Source organism: Ammospiza nelsoni, chromosome 2 (genome assembly GCF_027579445.1).
Source record: "Ammospiza nelsoni isolate bAmmNel1 chromosome 2, bAmmNel1.pri, whole genome shotgun sequence".
NCBI classification, from domain to species: domain Eukaryota; kingdom Metazoa; phylum Chordata; class Aves; order Passeriformes; family Passerellidae; genus Ammospiza; species Ammospiza nelsoni.
In genome coordinates this window covers 4,645,765-4,662,470 of record NC_080634.1, presented here as the reverse complement: position 1 = coordinate 4,662,470, position 16,706 = coordinate 4,645,765, and the positions used below count along the sequence as shown (strand labels likewise).

Below are 16,706 nucleotides of genomic sequence, written 5' to 3'. Positions count from 1 at the left end.
GGCGTTGGGTCCTAGGTTGGGCTGGATGCTCTCACAGGTCTTTCCCAGCCTCGCCGACCCGGCGATCCTGTGATCCAGCGTTTCTGCGTCCCCCGGGATGCGCCGGCGGGAGCGGCCCCGCAGCGCCCGCGCCCTCCGCAGCACCGCCGGCCGGCCGCGGGGGGGCGCCAGCGGCGCGCCCGGCTGGGGGGCGGGACAGCGCGTTCCCTGCGTCCATAGGTCATCTGGGCTTGACTGATGGCTCTCTTGTCCAATCACTTTGGAGCAGCGGGGCAGGGCGCGGGCGGGGCGCGGGCGGCGCGGGGGGTGTGTGTGATTGACGGCATCAGCGGCCAATGGGCGGGCGGGGCAGGGGGCGGGGGGCGGGCCCCAGGGCCGGGGGCGGACAATGAGGGCGCCGCGGGGAGGCGGCGGCGGCTGGAAGATGGCGGCGGGCGGAGGCAGCGCGGGGCGGCCCTGCGCGGCGTGGCTGCTGATCGCCGCCGCCGCCGCCCTCACCGCCGGTGAGTCAGGGACCGAGGGAGGGCCGGCCGCCGGTTCGCCCTTCAGCGCCGCTGCCGGGGCCGAGGGCGGTTCCGCGGGCAGGGCACGGCTCGGCTCTGCCGCTCGCTGCCCGCCCGGTTCGGAGCCGGGCTGGCGGCGGCCGAGGACCCCCGTCCGCACCGGGGGAAGGGTCGGTGTGCCGGGACAAAGCCCCCGGAGCCGGCGTGGGCAGGGCAGGGGTGCCGCGGTGCCGGGGCAGTGGTGCGCGGCGGCCCCGTGTCAGCGCTGGCTCCACAGAATCCGTGAGCTTGGGAAGGATCCCCGAGATGATGGAGCCCAGCCGGGAGCGGGCGCCGCCGTGGGTCCTTCCCCGGGGAAGCCGCGGCGTGACCGAGCCATGGGGACGCTGGCGTTGTGGTGAATGGCTTGGTTCGGTCAGCGGTGAGGAATTTGGGTGGAGGGGAATTGTGTCAGTCGGGTGATGCACTCATGACTCGTAGAGGTGGAAAGTGCAGAATCGCTGAACGGGTCGGGTTGGAAGGGAGCACAGCGGGGTCATCTGGGCCAGCCTCCCTGCTCGGGCAGGGTCATCTCGGAGCACATGGCACAGGATTGGATCCAGATGGTTCTGGAATATTTCCAGTGAGTACAAGGCTGTGGAGCAGTAGGAATTGCAAAAGTGATGCTTCATTCCTCTGGGGCTTATGTTCTCAAAGGGTTCCGTGCATCACTTGGGCTCGACAAGTTACACGCATTTCCCATGCTAGCACGCTGTGTGTGCGTGCTGGGCATGGACAGTGAGGGAATATCCAGTATTATATGCCCCAAATGATGGATATGTATCCAATGATGGATATTTTGGGTTGGCAGCACTTTCTTAGTGGATAAAACTTTGTGAAGTATCTCAGTAGGAGACATTAAGAAACCTGATGCCTCCTCAATTTGTCCAGAAAACTGTGTAAAACCATAAGTCTGTCTGGGAAGAGGTTTATTAAGAAACTGTGCTTAGTAAGGAGCTTAAAATTTATTTCCTAGAATTTTAGAATGGTTTGGGTTGGACCAAATCTTAAAGATAATCTTGTTCCAATCTCATTGCCATGGGCAGGGACATTGTCTACTAGACCAGATTGCTCACAGCCCCATCCAGCCTAACCCTGAACACTTCCAGGGATGGAGTGTCCAGAAGCTCCCTGGTCAACCTGTTCCAGTGTTTCCCTGCCCTTACAGCAAAGAACTTCCTCCTGATATCTAATTCCTATTATTATTCCTCTTCCTAAATATATTCCCAAAGGGCATTGTTTGCATTTGTTTAAGATGAGTGCATTTTGCAATAAAGAGGTAGAGATTGCTAAGGCTTCCTGTGTGTCTTCAGACAGACTTATCATTCAGGATTAAGTAGGTAGATGTGAAATATGCATGTATTACAGTAAAACTGAGATCTTTGGCAATATGTATGGAGGCAAGAGGAGAAGGAAGCATATTTTCCCCTGACCACAACAAAAGGTACAGCTACAGTAATGCTGTGGGTAGATGGGAGTATTAGATCATTGTAGCAGGTCTGAATTTAGTCCTGTGTTGGCTTCTTCCCTCCTTGCACATCCTTACTCCTCCTGTCTGCTGTGTAAAACAAGGTTTACATCTTTACATGGGAATAAGTGATCAGAGTGCAGGCTCTTCACCTGTTTTGCATACCCAGAGGAGTTTGGTGATGGAAGGAAAAGATGACCTTCCCCTGAGTTTGGGGTGCTAAGGAGTCCTGGGTAATCAGTGCTGTGCATTTCTTCTTGCCTGTGTCATTCAGGCCCCTGATGTTTTTTCAAGGGTCCTCTTCCCATTCCCTTTCCTCGTGCTGGGTTTTCCCCTCGTGAGTGGTTCAGAAATCCAGACCTGCCTTTTTGGCAGGGCCAGGAGTGGTGTTTGCAGAGGGCTGTGCTGCTCCCTGGCTCAGGTGTGGTGTGTGATGTGCTGCACACGTGGCTGCTCTGCTCCCTCTTCATCTGCTCCATGGCAGGTCTGCTCCTGTGGCCAGGAGCCTGCGCTGAGACAGGAGTATTGCTCAGGGTGCTCTGCTCTGCAGGCCCCTTTAAACACCACAGCCTGCTCTGCCAAGCCTGGTTGCTTCACAGCTAGGCACAGCTAACACAGTTGTGGGATTATTTTCATGTGTGCCCCTGCATGTGTGGGTTAGGAGTTGATCTTGCTTCTTTATGCTCAGTCATCTGAAAACCCCAATCCTTCAAGAGTGAAGGATCATTGTCAGATGTGCTGTCTGTGATTCTGGGGACATTTTGTAGCATAAATTGTTAATCTAGGTATAATCTCTTCTGTGCATGAGTGAGCCTGGAGCAAACAGCCAAGAGTATCAAGAAAATGGAGTATTTTGCAATTGTGCATTTGTAAGCCGTGTAATTATGACTTAAAGTGGTATCCTGCCTGTGTCTGACTTGAGGGTGGTGCCTCATTACTCCTGATAGTCTCAAAAATGTCTAGATATTACTGGAAAGAATAATTATGATATTTTTATTATTCTTTTTGATACCAACAAAGCTTGATCATTTTTGAAATTAATTTTCTCCTACCACCCCTTTTATACACACGCATACAAGTGCACGTGGGCACATCCACATGGGTCAGTAACAAGCAGAGCATTGAGATGTTAAACAGCTCAAGTGCCTGTTACTGCTTGGAGCTCATTTCAGTTGCTGCTTGAAATGTTTCCTGAAAATAACAGTGTAAGTCAGGGTTGCAGTGCTCACTTGGTGCCTGTGCCAGCTTCAGTCAGAATTCCCGTAGTCACCCCCGTCAGAAGCTGTTAGTCCTTTTAAGCTCAGCCCACTGATGCTGCAGGTGGGAAAAATGCCTTGCCTGCTCTGCTCAGTGGGTTCTGCAAAGGCAAAAGCTGCATAAACTCTCAGCTCACCTTGCTGGCAGCAGCAGCAGCAAAAAGTTCTTGAATATGTTGAAAAGTCTGTACCTTAATGTTTGGGTGATAAAATGAGGTAAGATAGACAGATGCTCCTTGGCCCCAGCTACCCAGCAGACTGTCTCTGACAATTAATTGTGTAACTAATAGCATAGCTGTGTTGCTTGTTTAATGCAATTAATTAGAATGAATTGTATTAAACAGCAATTCCACTGCCTGTCTGTGGACCCATCTTGTCCTGACTAGTGCTGGATATCCTGTGTCCCATACAGACTTGAGATGGAAGACCAAAAAAATGAAACCTGTTATTGTCCTGTGCTGTTTGTCTCGGAAGATTTTAGTCTGAGTAGTTTCTAAAGGCTTACTGTTTTTCTGGAGAAGTGACCTATAGATCATCATCAGGCCATCTATCCAGAACTTATTATTAGCCCCTGTAGTGGGAGTTCTCCAAGTGTGCTGTGATGTGATGTGGTTTCATCATGTATGGCATACATTAATATACCTGCATGTAGATAACAAAATAAACAGCCTGGTATGAAAGAAAATACATTTTTGAACTATTGAATGCTAACTCAGGATATCCTAGGAATACATCAGAAAGCTGGAAGCTCTGTGTGTGAAAACACTAACATCCTTATGGCATCTATCCTTTTGTTTTCTGTTTGGTTTTGGTGTGTGTGGTTTGTTTGTCTGTATTATTTCAGTGGTCTGGGTTAGTGGCACCCCACAATAAGTGATTAGCACCATGGAGAGGATGTGAATGTCTTGTGTGAGAGAAGGCTGTGCCAGGAGAGGACAAGAAGTTTTGAACTGGCTTTATTGCCAGCAAAGGGACTTGGGGAGCTCTAACTGCAGTGATTCACTGTTATCTCCAACAGCAGTCATGTGGAAAAGCAAGTGTTTACTCAGATTAGGGTTTAACAGTAAGCAGTACCCACAGCACAGATGATGTGGCAATGCATCCTAAGGCAGGGTAAACACCAGTACTTTTTGCTGAGCAGGTTGAAAGAAAGTTTTTGCCTCACAATTTCTTTTATCTTTAAAGGGCTATTCTGTTACTTGTCCTGAATAAGCTTTTTTTTTTTAAATGGAAAATGTTTATATCAAATGAATGTATTGGTACTAATCTGGGACAGAATTAATTTTGGATGGTGCTAAGTTTTGGACATCTGGTGAAAAGAGCCTCCATAACAATGTTTTGCATTGGCTTGCACACCCCAAGGCCTCTTTTGTCACCCCTCCCTGCCAGCAGATGGGCTGGGGGGGCACCACAGCAGTCATGGTCAGCAATTAAAGCTGGGAAAAGGAGGAAGGGGCTGTTTGGAATTACAGCATTTGTCTTCCCAGTCACTGTTATGCCTGACAGAGCCCTTCTTTGCTGGAGGTGGTGACCACCTGCCTGCTGATGGAAGCTGATGGGTGATGGCTTGTTCTTTCCCTGTTAGAGTTTTTATCTCAGCCCTCAAGTTTTTCACTTTTACAGTTCCAGTTCCCTCCCTGGTCTCGCTGGGGTGTGAGTGAGGGGCTGTGCAGAGCTGAGCTGCCTGCTGGGGTTAGCCCACAGTCCTTGTACATTGTTCCCTTTGGCTGCTGTGCCTCAGCTCCTGCATTTTTATGGATCTGTTGAGTTGGCACTTTCCACCTGGTGCTGCTGCTGGATTTTGGCTTTAAGTGCATGAGGAGAGCTGGAAAGCTGTGGTTGTTCTTGTGAGCTCCCTTTCCTCCAACCCTGCAGAGAAAGATGCTTTGTGGTACATTTACTGATGCTTTACATACTGGTGTTAAGGGGCATGAAGGGAGCTTGCCTGGAAGCACCGGTTGTACCCTACCTTTTGTGTTTCAAAGCAGATTGAGATTCTGATCCTTAAGGGAGGGTTAAACTCTGGGCAGTGTAGCAGTTGCCAGTGCTTGGTGGTGCTTTCAGTTCATGAGGTGGAGGTAAATCAGGGCAGGTCATCTCCATCCAGGTGGGTGAAATGGCCATTGCTGGAGGCATTTACTGTTGGCTGCAAGCCACCTGTTATTCAGTAACTTGTTTTTGTAATGTGGGGAAGTGAAAGGTGGTGAACAACCCACTTGGCAGTAAATTCCATAAAGCTGCATGTGCAGCAGGAGTTTTGAAATCTGACTGGTTTCTGCGTCTGGAGGTGTTCAGATCAAGGTCTGGCAGGGTGGAAGGCACTGCTCCAATCCAAGGGATGGCTGTAGAAATCACCCCACGTGTAAACTGGGAAAGTGATGTAGTGTGCTATGAGGAAGGCCATAAATTCTTCACAAAGGAAATGTTCCTGGGAAAAACCAGCTGAATAGGCTCCTACTTGGTGCTTCCTAACCCTCCTCAGTTGTACAAAAGAGTGTACAGTGGACTGGGCTAGGGTGTTGGTCTGGTTTGAAAGAAAACAATGGTGAAAGGGCTGTTTTGAACACAGATGAGTTCCTGATCAGATTCATCTCATTCTGACTGTGCATGTGAGCTATTTAAATTGGCACCACCACTGACAAATTCTTGTGGAACAATGCTTTGAAATATTTAGCATGGGCTTTTCCTTCTGGTTTTGTGGTTGTGCTGCTGCAGGTTATAGCTGGTTATGAGTTTGCTCAGCAGTTCAGTAGCAAGTAAGTGTGAGATTGCTGCAAGCTTGGTGCCAGAGCTGGCTGCAGATGTTCAGCAGTCCATGGATCAGTAAGGAATCTGGTCCTCCAAGGGCTTTGGATTGGCTTGAACTGCTGAAGTAAGCTCTAGTCACACCAGAACAGATTGGCTGCATGAATACCCTGTCAGCTGAGGAGGGTGAGCACTTCAGTGATGTAATTTCATTTTTCTTACTGCTCAGTTAAATGGTAGCATTTTATTTAAGAGGTTTTAATTGAGTCTCTCTGTATACAGGGAAAAAAATTTGTGCTCACTTGGCAAGAGATGGGCATGATTCTGGTTCAGGAATGATGGCAGGTGGGAGTGAATGCTCATGGAATGCTAATGATACCTTGGATGGTGCAAAGTGCAGCTTTTGCAGATGTTTCTTGCTGTGTGTATGGGCTGAGCTGGTTGCAGCTTTGTGAATTGGTTACTGTAAAAGGGTCAGGAAAAGGGCAGCTCCCTATGTCTGATATGTTGGCTTTGCACTGTGTGTCCCCATGAACATACAGTGTATCCACATCCCTTGTGTATCCACTGCCTGGTTTGTTTTGGAAATTGGTAGTTCCCATGCTGCTAATGATGGATTTTGTGAAAAAGATGCTGCATGCCATCAGCAGTTGGCAACATGACTGGTGTTTTTAACATAATTTCACTTGAGATGGTATTAATAACCCAAAAAAGAAAAAAGCCTGCAGGGAAGCTTTTGTCCCAGCCAGCAATATGTCAATCTCTACTGTCCACTCCATGGATTTGGGTTTTGCTGTTGTTTGGTTGTGGTTTTTTAGTCTACAACTTCTGATCCTTAATACTCTCATTTTCTTAGTAGTTGTGACAGTTTTAGTGGATTGCTATAGCAATTTTAGGAAATGCTTGTGATGGTGGGATGCTTTTTTTATTCTCTCTGCCGTGTGTTGAGATGTTTACCCAGTTCCTCTCAGTTCTTGAGCTAAGTAAGCTTTATTCCCTATTTGTGGGCAAAAATCTGGTGTATTTCAAGGAGACTTTTCTGTCCTTTCTGGCTTTCTGTAATCTGTGTTCCTATTTTCTGACATCTTTACTTGTGTCCAGAAAATAATGTGCTACGTTTTTAAGTGGCTCTGTTGGTTTTGCAGGCTTAGAGGTAGAAGAGCTGCCATCAGCTGTTCCAGGTACCCTTTGCACTTTGAACAGCTTTACTTAACTTGCCCCCTTTGGGTTCTCCACTCTTTTGGTTTGGCTTTGTCAACAAGAACTGTTTACTTGCATTTGAGGTCTTGTAAACTTACTTGGGCATGGAAGGAAAACCACTTCAGGGCTGTTGAGCAGAAAAGTGCAGTGTGTGGTTTGGAAAGTACCTGAGCTGCTGGTTGGTGTCCCAGCCTGCAGCACAGGCAGGGAAGTGTTGCTGAGTGATCCCCAGGGAAAAGCACTGGAAGTAACCAGAAGTTACTTGCCTGGAGACTGAGTATCTGCCCAAACCTGACGTGTGAGTGGTGCTGTAATAGGAGCATGAAGCTGTGCAGCTACACTGCTTGTTCATGGTTCTGAGCACCTTTACAAGCATCTCTGTTTTATGAGATGAGAGAGTTGAGAGAGTGATGTAGCAGTGAAATTATTTCCTCAGGACGGAACAAGAAATCTGTTGCCTGGCAAGGGAGCTCAGGCAATTTTTGCTGTTTCTCATTGTTCTAATTTCTGGTTAAAGCATGGGCTTTGAAGGTAAATCTCAGCCTAGTTTTTTTTGCCGCTCCCTGGCAGAACAATGAGCAGCTCTGTGTCATATGGAGGAGAACACGCCAAGAGCTGACCTTGAGGTGTGGGAGGAGAAGGAAGTACCAAAGTTTGGTGGCTCTGGAGATTTAAGTCCTGTCAGAGTAGGTGCATGGAGGTATGGAGGGCTGAGATACATAGATGTTATTGTCTGCTTTGACAGCTTAGCCACAGCCTGCTCAAGACTTCTCAGTGAAACTGCTTTCCTTTCACTTGGGGTGACAAGATGCTATTTTTTCCCTCATTGTTGAGTCAGGCAGTGCTTTGCTGCATGTGCAAAGAGGCCAGGAGAAAGTGAATGTTTCTTTAGCAGATGCTTGTCTCTGCTTGGGGGATGAAGGTTTCCAGCAGCATGGTGACAGGAGGTGGTAGGTGTTCATGGGCTGGGTGTCACAGCTGTGCTTTCTGGTTCCTGGAGTTGCAGGAATGTGTTATTGGAGTCAGGAAGCTCTCTTTCCTCCAGCAGCCTGGGTTACTTGAGAAGATTGGCAACCTGGGAAGATGCTGTGGCAGCAGCTAAAAGCCGTTCTGGTGAATTGGCATTTGAGAGTGAAATTTAACTCTTCTGTCCTCCTTCGAGGCAATGGAATTTAGTTTTTGTTGCTTTGAAACTTAGATGTCAGATTTGGTTGGTGTGACTCTGTCTAGTCACGGTTTCTGTAGCTGTTTTCCTTTGTGTCCTGTGTAAATGTAGGGAGTGCAGACATAGAGGTTGTGGTGACAGGGGGCTGCAGGGACAGTCTCTGTGAGGAGGAGCTGGACACATGTGGCCTCTCAGTACCTGTGTGGTGTTGTCCTTGTGAAGTACACCATGGTTTGCTCCTGGGTGGAAGGCATGGGTTCTACTTTTCTGTCAAGGCTAAATGATGTGAAGGAACTCTTTGTGTGGAAATTCTATCCAGCATCTGGGTGCTTTAACAGATCTTGTGCAGTTTCACAGGAACAATTTTGGCATGTCTGCCAAGGCAGGAAAGCCAAGGCTTCTCCACCAGGTGTTTTATCCACAGTGAAGAAATGGTCTGGGGGGACATAAGTGCTGGGGGCTGTAATTTTGTTCTGGCTTTCTGGGGTGTTTTCTAGGGGTCTGGCTGCTGTTGTTTCATGCTGACTGTACAGGGCAGCTGCTTTGTGGGGGAAAGGACTAAATGCCATGCAACCCTAGCTGAGAATGCTGTCAACAGGAGGTGTTTCACAAGACACTTGATATTGAGCAAGAGTATTTGTTAATGAAAGCACCGATTCTCAAGTGTGTATTGTTTTTGTGACTTTAGGCCCTTAGTTATTAGAAAAAACCACATTCTCTTTTCTGATGAAACTTCTGGGCTGCTGGGGAGACCAGAGTGAAGATAATGAAACCCTGAATTTTCTGTCATGTTGTCAAGACCTTGCCTCCATAAGCGACTTCATTTATAAATTGTATACATGGCTGTACTACCAGGTGCCTTTAAGATAAACAAAGCAAGTTGCTTGTATTAATTAATAAACTGATGATTGGCCATTTCAAAAAGAGGGGAGTAACACTCTTGCTGGAGTAGGATGGGAATGGTAGCAGCCATAAGCATCCTGTATTTAGCAGTGTGAGGAGAGTGTCCATGTGGGCTGTGTTTGTGCTGATGGAAATAACATGCCTGTGATTACAGGGTTAGCTGTTTGTGTTCTTGGTTTGTTAGGTCTCTTAGTGATCAAATTGAGTTGAATGCAGGGGAATTGAGTTTATTTTGGTGTGTTCACAGTATTAATTAAAAGAATGTTTTCATTAGATCCACGATCTCAGTAGAAACAGTGGTCTGCAAAGAAGTTTTAATTATCTACCTGTAAATTAGTGTAAAACTTTGATGCACAGAAGAATTTCTTTGTGATATGCTACCAAACCAAATGGTGAACCATATTTCTACATAAAAATGTAGAATAAAAACAATTCTTGCCCAAAATATTTACAAAAAAAAATCACGGGGGCAAGCGCTAGCAACCAGGGAGTACAAGTAAAAGTAGGACAAGATGAGTTCAGTTTTAAAAGGTGTTGATCTCCAAGCACTGGCAGCTTAGGCACTGTTGGATTCATACAGATGGAGTTACCACTTGCTTTGGAGGGCTCAAAGGAAGTGAAAGGATTTTGCAGGTTTTGAGCAGATCCTCCCAAGCCTGAGGGACAGCGTTTAGGAGGAGCTGCCACAGTTTGGTTTTGAAAAGTTTTGGATGAGACCAATAATATAATGTGGTCTGGGACAAGAGTCTGTTCATACTGAAACAGGGATGTGTGCTTGGTGTCATTCCCACTAGCAGTGATCTTGCATATGTGATGTCACCCTTGGAGCAGCTTGGTTACCAGGAACTGCAGCACTTACTGCTCTGTCACTGTCTGTTGGGGCACCCAAGACAGAGTATTTTGCATCTGATTAGCATAAGAGATCTGATAATCAGGATGCCTTGGCAAGAACAGAGCTTTGAAGGCTGAATCAAGACTGGCTGACAGGAAAGAAGATTGAATCAACTTCTGCAAGCAAGAGATGTTGCAAAATGTATAAGTTTGTTTATGTGATGATCAACCCAATCATTGTAGTAAATCATTACTAGCCTTTCTAGCATAGTATATAAGCATATGTAGTCCACAGTAAATTTGGATTTTGATCACCAGTCAGTCTTTCTCATCATGACCAATAACTGTCCATCTGTCCAGAGCAAAAAGGACATCACAATAATGAAGGCCAAGGTACAAACTGGAGGTTTTAGTCTGGTGTCAGCTGAACAGGTGCCTGGAAACTCTGACAGACTCTGCCTTGAGCTGGGAAGAGTTCAAAGTCAGAGGTGCTGCACAGGTGTTGAATTGGAGAGACACATGGCAGGTCTGTTGTGGTAAAAGCAGCTGTGGAGGGCTCTGAGCTCTGCTTTAGTCCCATTTAGTGTGAGCTGACAACTTAGCATTGACAGAGATGTCAGACTGAGGCTGTGCTTAGAGCATAAGGAGACGGATCCTGAGCAGAGACACAGATCTGAGCAGTCAGTGCAGGGATGGGAGCTTGAACTTGTGCAGATGAGATCTCTGAGGCAAGATACTGAGGAAAGAGAGACCTGAGAGTAGAGAGAGCATTGGTGAAGAATGAAGATATGTGACGGAAAAATAAGAAAATATCATTAAGTTAGTAAGAATATGAGTGTCTTATCCTATCATATAGGATATGATAGGAGAGAGCAGGAGGATTGTCTGGAAAGGAAGATGTGGATGGAAAGTTTTAATTGCAGTGTGGGGGTTGAAAAGGGAGCTGGAGGAAGTTATTATACTTGGAGTAAAACTGCTTGAACAACACTAGAGATTTAAAAGAAATGGCTGAAGAGGCACAGGGTGGTTTTTTCCAAATTATTTTGATGATAGGTGAGAAAATGAGAACCATTTTTCTGCTGAAAAGAATAAAAGCAGCTGAAGGCTAAATGAGATGTTCAGAAGGAAATACTGGAGCTATGGGCAGTTGGACAGGGTGATGGGATCAAGGAGGATGCATGGGAGAAGAGCAAATATTTATTTTTGCCCTATGTACCTTGCTGACCTTCCCTTCCTAAAGCACTCTTCTCTCGCAGACAGTTTCCTGTGATCATTTTTTCCTCTTGAGAGGAACTAAGGCTGAGTAAGCTTGAGGAATAGAGCAGTAGCTAGGTGTGACTGAAATATGACTCAAAATTCAACTTTCTCCAACTGGAATATTTATATAGGTGTAGGAGCTGGAAGGTGGATATAATCCTGGTAAATGTGGAAAGAGGAGGAAAAGAGCTAGAGCTGGAGATGATCCATGTGGATTTTATTATGACAGAGGAGGCCAAAGAGTTCAAGGCAGTGGGAACAGCCACCATATCAGTAAAAGTATGTGATCAGAGGGCTGAGGGTGAACAACTGATAAATCTTGTGGTCTCTCTGCCAAATAGTCAGGTTATGATTTAAGGAGCCTCTGTCTCATGCTGTAAGGCAACAGAAGCAGGAAAACAATTTTTGAAGCCGTGAAAGAGGCAGAGGAGAGAAATCAGCAAAGAACATTGAATTGAGCCAGCAGTAGGACAGGTGAAAATTAAACTTGATAACTTGATAGAAATTTCTGCACAGGATTACATAGTTCCTTCCTTCCCAGACTAGGGATGAAGTAGGGAGAAGTAGAGTCCTTTTTTTTTTTTTTTTCTTTTCTTTTTTTTTTTTTTGCTTCACTACAGTTCTAGTGAGAACAGTGACTTCTTTAGATTAGGCAGATCTGTGCTACCCACTGCCTGTGTGTGGCAAGGAGTTCTCTGTACCATGTACAAGCAGACAATGTCTGTGCAGACTCTTTTCTTCCTACACGAATACTGAGGGCATCTTGCTTATTTTATGGTTGAAAGAGAGGTTTGTTCTGTGGTTTGGACTTACTACAATGGATTTTATTTTATTTTTCTTTTCTACACCATTAGCTGGAAAAAATACATAAAGCACAGCAGCTCTCAGTTCATTTGATTTGATTGCTAGAAGTCTTTGTATGTTCCAAATAAATGTTTGGTAGTTGTTTTATAAGAGAATATTTTTTGGCCCATAGTCAGAGTATGTACAAGAGAAAGGAAGCTCTGACAAACCCTCATGATGAAAATTCACCATCCCTACTCCCCACCCCCTTTGGGGCTCTTTTTCTCTTGGAAATGAGAGCAGTGATGAGAGGAGAATCTTGAGGTATCAAGAGATAACCTGATGGGACAGAAGAGTTAGTGAGTTTTGGAAGTGAACGGTGTGGGATCTGAGCAGCAGAATTAATGAATGGTTTCTTCTGGTTTTGGTTGTTGCAATTACTGTGATGTGCTCCTCCCAGCCCTGCTTGCATGCCAATTCTGTCAGGTGTTTGCTGTCCAACTTCTGAGGGATGCAGAGCTGGTTGCTCTCACTGACTGAAAACTCAGACTTCATGATTTGAGGACTAAGGTAGGTGAGTATTGGTGATAATGAGAGACAGGGGACTGAGTGGTGATCAGAATCCAAATTTATTGTGGACTACATATGCTTATATGCTATCTAGGAAGGCTAGTAATTTTTTACTAAAATGATTGGGTTAGTCATCCCATAAATAAACTTATACATCTTGCAACATTTCTTGCTTGCAGAAGTTGATTCAATCTTCCTGCCGGCCAGTCTTGATTCAATCTTCTGGTAGTCTTCAAAGCTCTGTTTGTTCTTGCCAAGGCATCTTGATTATCAAATATTTTATGCTAATCAGGCCCAACGTACAACAGGTGGGATTTTCTTTATTTTTTCTAAACAGTCTTCAACTTGCTTTTTTCTGTTTGGTCTGCCTGCTATGAGCTACTTTATTCAAAACTGAGAAGCAAATCAGCTGAGGTACTGATGGAGCAGGAAGGTTTGTTCTGCTGTTCTGACAAGGGGATTTAAGGTACTGAAGCCCAGAAACATAGACTCCTATGAACAGAAGTAGATTGCTGTTACCATCTCTGTGCTTAAAATCATGGCTTAATAAAAATCAAAACTTATATTTGAGGTACCAGGAACACACATTATATGTGCAGCCACCTGCACTGACCTGACATGATTTTTGCTTTCACGTGGATGTGACATGAGCACTGACATTCTCTTGTGATGTCACAAGACCATGCTTTGCTTTTCTACATAAATCTGAATGAATGTAGAGATGTATCTGCTTAAATCTAGATAGGGATAGTGCATTGGCAGTTCAGAAGGTGCTAGATAAAGCATATCTTCAACATGTTTTCCAAATTATGAATATAACTTATTAGGAAAACTAGCAGTACAAGCACAATATCAACATTGATTACTTTAAATCTGGGGGATGTTTGTGGTCTGCTTGCTGTTTTCACTGTGCAGAAGGTAGAAAAAAATTAAACTACTCTCATGCTTCTGAACTATAACAGAGATTTTTTGTGAGGCCTTGCACACGCAGACCTGGGAGCATGGCAGAGAGCAGGAGTAGAGGCATAGCTGTAAGTGAGAGGAGTTTGCTCCTCAGCTTTCTGGACGTGAGCCTTTGTTTTACCTACTGCTAGGAAAATCTGGAGATGTGAAACAAGATGTGTGCCAGAGAGGAAATTGAGTAATAGCTGGGCCAGGCTGTTAGTTCCTCTGATGAGGCTTAATTATTACAATGCCTGCTGTCAGCTGGTACGAAAAAACATTAAACTCATCCCTTGCACCATAGAATTGACTTCCACAAAGTGTTGTAGAGGAAACATCTGTGAGTGGAAAACATCCCGTCACAGATAATACAAGGAAGGAGAAGTGAATGTGCTTGGCCTGCTCTGTACTTGTTTGATTGCAGGTATAATGCAATGTCTGCGCAGTCACCCGACGCAGGAGTTACTGATGCCTCTTGTCTCCTGCCCCTGTAGGCAGTGTGATGTGAACTTGCTCATTCTCAAAGCAGCACTGATGTGTCTTGTTCTCCTCCTTTCTTCCCTTTGCCTTTGCCATGCAGTGCAAGTGTCAGCAGTAGAGGTGAACACCCCGGAGGAGATGTTTGTGGAGAACGGGACGGACGCGAAGCTCCCGTGCACGTTCACGTCCGTAGAGGTGATCAGCAGTGCAGCATCTGTGTCCTGGAGCTTCCAGCCAGAGGGAGCAGCCACTCGTATCTCAGTAAGCAATGGCTGGAGGGGAGCACACCTGGGAGGGGAGGCTGGCATAGCTGAGCTCTGGTCTTCTGGTTGGTGCTAAGGAGCAAGCAGATATGGATTGGACCCTCCTTCGTGTGCCTTATCTCCATCACTGTGATTTTAGGGGGCTTTTATAGTGCTGTATGAAAATATTGCTAGATCTCTGCCAAGACTGCAGTGGGCAGTGACCACAGAATATACTGGTTACTCTGTTAGTCTTAGAAGAGGGATGTTGGCATGGAAGCTGTATGTATGAGGTAGACGAGCATCTAGGAATCTTGTAAATCCTCCATCCTTTTGCATTTGACTGAACATAGCAGTCAGAGAATTTGAATTACCTCTGTAATTGCATCCTACATTGTGTATTGTTTGTTTTGCTTGTATACTGTATAGCCTCTGTTTGGGAGGGTTTAAAGTAAGACCAGTCTCCCTGGTTTCAGAAAAGAATTGAATAGCTCAAATCAGGAAGCAGTTATATCCTCATATTATAGTTACTTGACAAATGAAAAATCAGACTAGCAAGGAACTTAGGCAAATAATATTTGTCATGGCTCAGTTCCTGTATATTGGGCCCAAGGGGGCTCATATCCTTTGGATGTAAGTCTTCAAAGAAATGGCTTTGGTAGGTTGATAGCTGTCTTCTTCCTCTCCTTCCTCAGACACTTGTGCTTCTTTCTTGTTCCTTGTAGTGAATGAGAATTTAGAGGAAGCAGAACATGGAGCTCTGGGGCACCTTTGAAGATGTGGGGACAGCAGGTTGCTCAGCCTGTTTGTGTTTGTCTCCCTCCCTCTGCTACAGACATGAGCTCATGTAAACTCTAGGAGCTCTTCAATGCTCAGAGATGGTCAAAACCAGTGCGTGAGCATCTTGTGTAGAGTTCTGAAGGACAAGCTTCTGAATTCTCAGTGAAATAAATATTTAGTTTTGAGGAGGGAGCTCTTCCCAACTCCAAAGCAGAAGCTGGGGAGAAGTAAGGGAAGTAGGGCACATTTCCTGCCAGTGCTGAACAGGATGGGTGAAGAGAAGCCATCTGGTGGTGCATTTCCGCTCCCCGTATATCCTGTTCTGCCGTTCCCTTTCTGCATCACTGCTCACTTGTAGGAATACAGCTTCAGCACATAACATTGTTTTTGGAATTGAAGTCAGTTCTGTTCCACCTGGATGTAGCCATCAGCACAACTGAAAGAAAAGCAAATTTTCTTTGAGCTGCAGGGACCCAGCATAATTTGATGTCAATTCCCTGTTTCTTTTGAGGGTCTGGGGAGGTGTGGAGGGGATGTTTGTTTATGAGCCTGAGTGATGGCATTGCATAGCTTGGTAGGTGTGAATTTGAAAGACCAATCTCATGCTCAGCTTATGTCTGAGGTAAGGCCATGCTTCTCTTTACAAGGATGGTCCTGTGTCCCTTTAGAATCACACTGGCAATCTTGTGGCCATGTGGTGAAGCTGACTCAACTGGGAGTTTCTCCTGCTTGTCCCCTTCCCTCACCACATGTTCCAGAGTCTCATCTCACTCCACCACAGGCAAAGGATGGCTTGAGGCACTTAACTTGTGTTTCAGGACATGTTTTACTTTGTGATTTCTCCTTCCCCAGGTCAGGACATCTAGAGAGCTGAGGAATCTGCTTTTGGCATTCTAGATTTCAGTGGGATGGCTTCCCCTGTGCACAGGGGTGTGGTAATGCAGTGCTGCTGTGTTAAAGGTTACAGTCCAGCTGGAAAAGCTGCAGACTGATGCAGGGTCCCTCCAAAATGTTGACAGCTGGCTGTGTGCTTGCCAGCTTTCCACCACATGAAATACTTCATTGAATTTATGGTAATCTGTAGACAACAAATAAGATTGCCTGCAAGTAGGACAGATGGCCATGATGTGCACATACCTGATCTGGACAAGATTTGTGCTGCCAAGTGATAAGGCCTGATATTCAGACTGCAGGTCTGATAGAGAGGGTGTCGGAGTAGCAAACCTGAGATCAAGGGCAGGAAAAAGAATAGGAGGTGACTTGAATGGAAATATGGGGCAGTAGGCAGGCTGTTCTGTGGCAGAGCCACTGCTTTGTAAATAAGGCAGGAGGAAGAGGAAGCTGGAATATTGTCCTGAATTTCTTTCATTATTCTCTGGAGACTGAACTGAAGGGAATTCAGCTTGATTCCTGATTAGATTTATCTTGCTGTGCTGTGGAACACCAATTAAGAAAGAATGTGCTCTTGCAGTTCTCCTGCAGCCTTGATGCCTCTCTTAGGGTATCCCATGTGTTTGAAGGCAGAGTTGTCCTGTAGAAGTC

The 16,706-nt window shown here is 45.8% G+C and overlaps 1 protein-coding gene across 5 annotated transcripts in view; it reads left to right on the top strand.

Annotated features, from left to right (window-relative positions):
* The first annotated feature begins 363 nt into the window (after window positions 1-363).
* The window catches only part of MPZL1 (myelin protein zero like 1), a 35,420-nt gene continuing 19,077 nt past the window's right edge, over window positions 364-16,706 (top strand). For 4 of the 5 annotated variants that reach the window (XR_009417971.1, XM_059467132.1, XM_059467129.1 and 1 more), the window contains exons 1-2: window positions 364-503; window positions 14,243-14,403. Coding sequence is in view for 4 of the 5 variants with exons in the window: in XM_059467132.1 (XP_059323115.1) it covers window positions 389-503; window positions 14,243-14,403 (276 nt within the window). In the remaining variant the exon portion in view is untranslated. Of the gene's footprint in view, window positions 504-14,091; window positions 14,404-16,706 lie in introns of those variants that run through there. The other variant, XM_059467128.1, reaches the window with a different exon arrangement.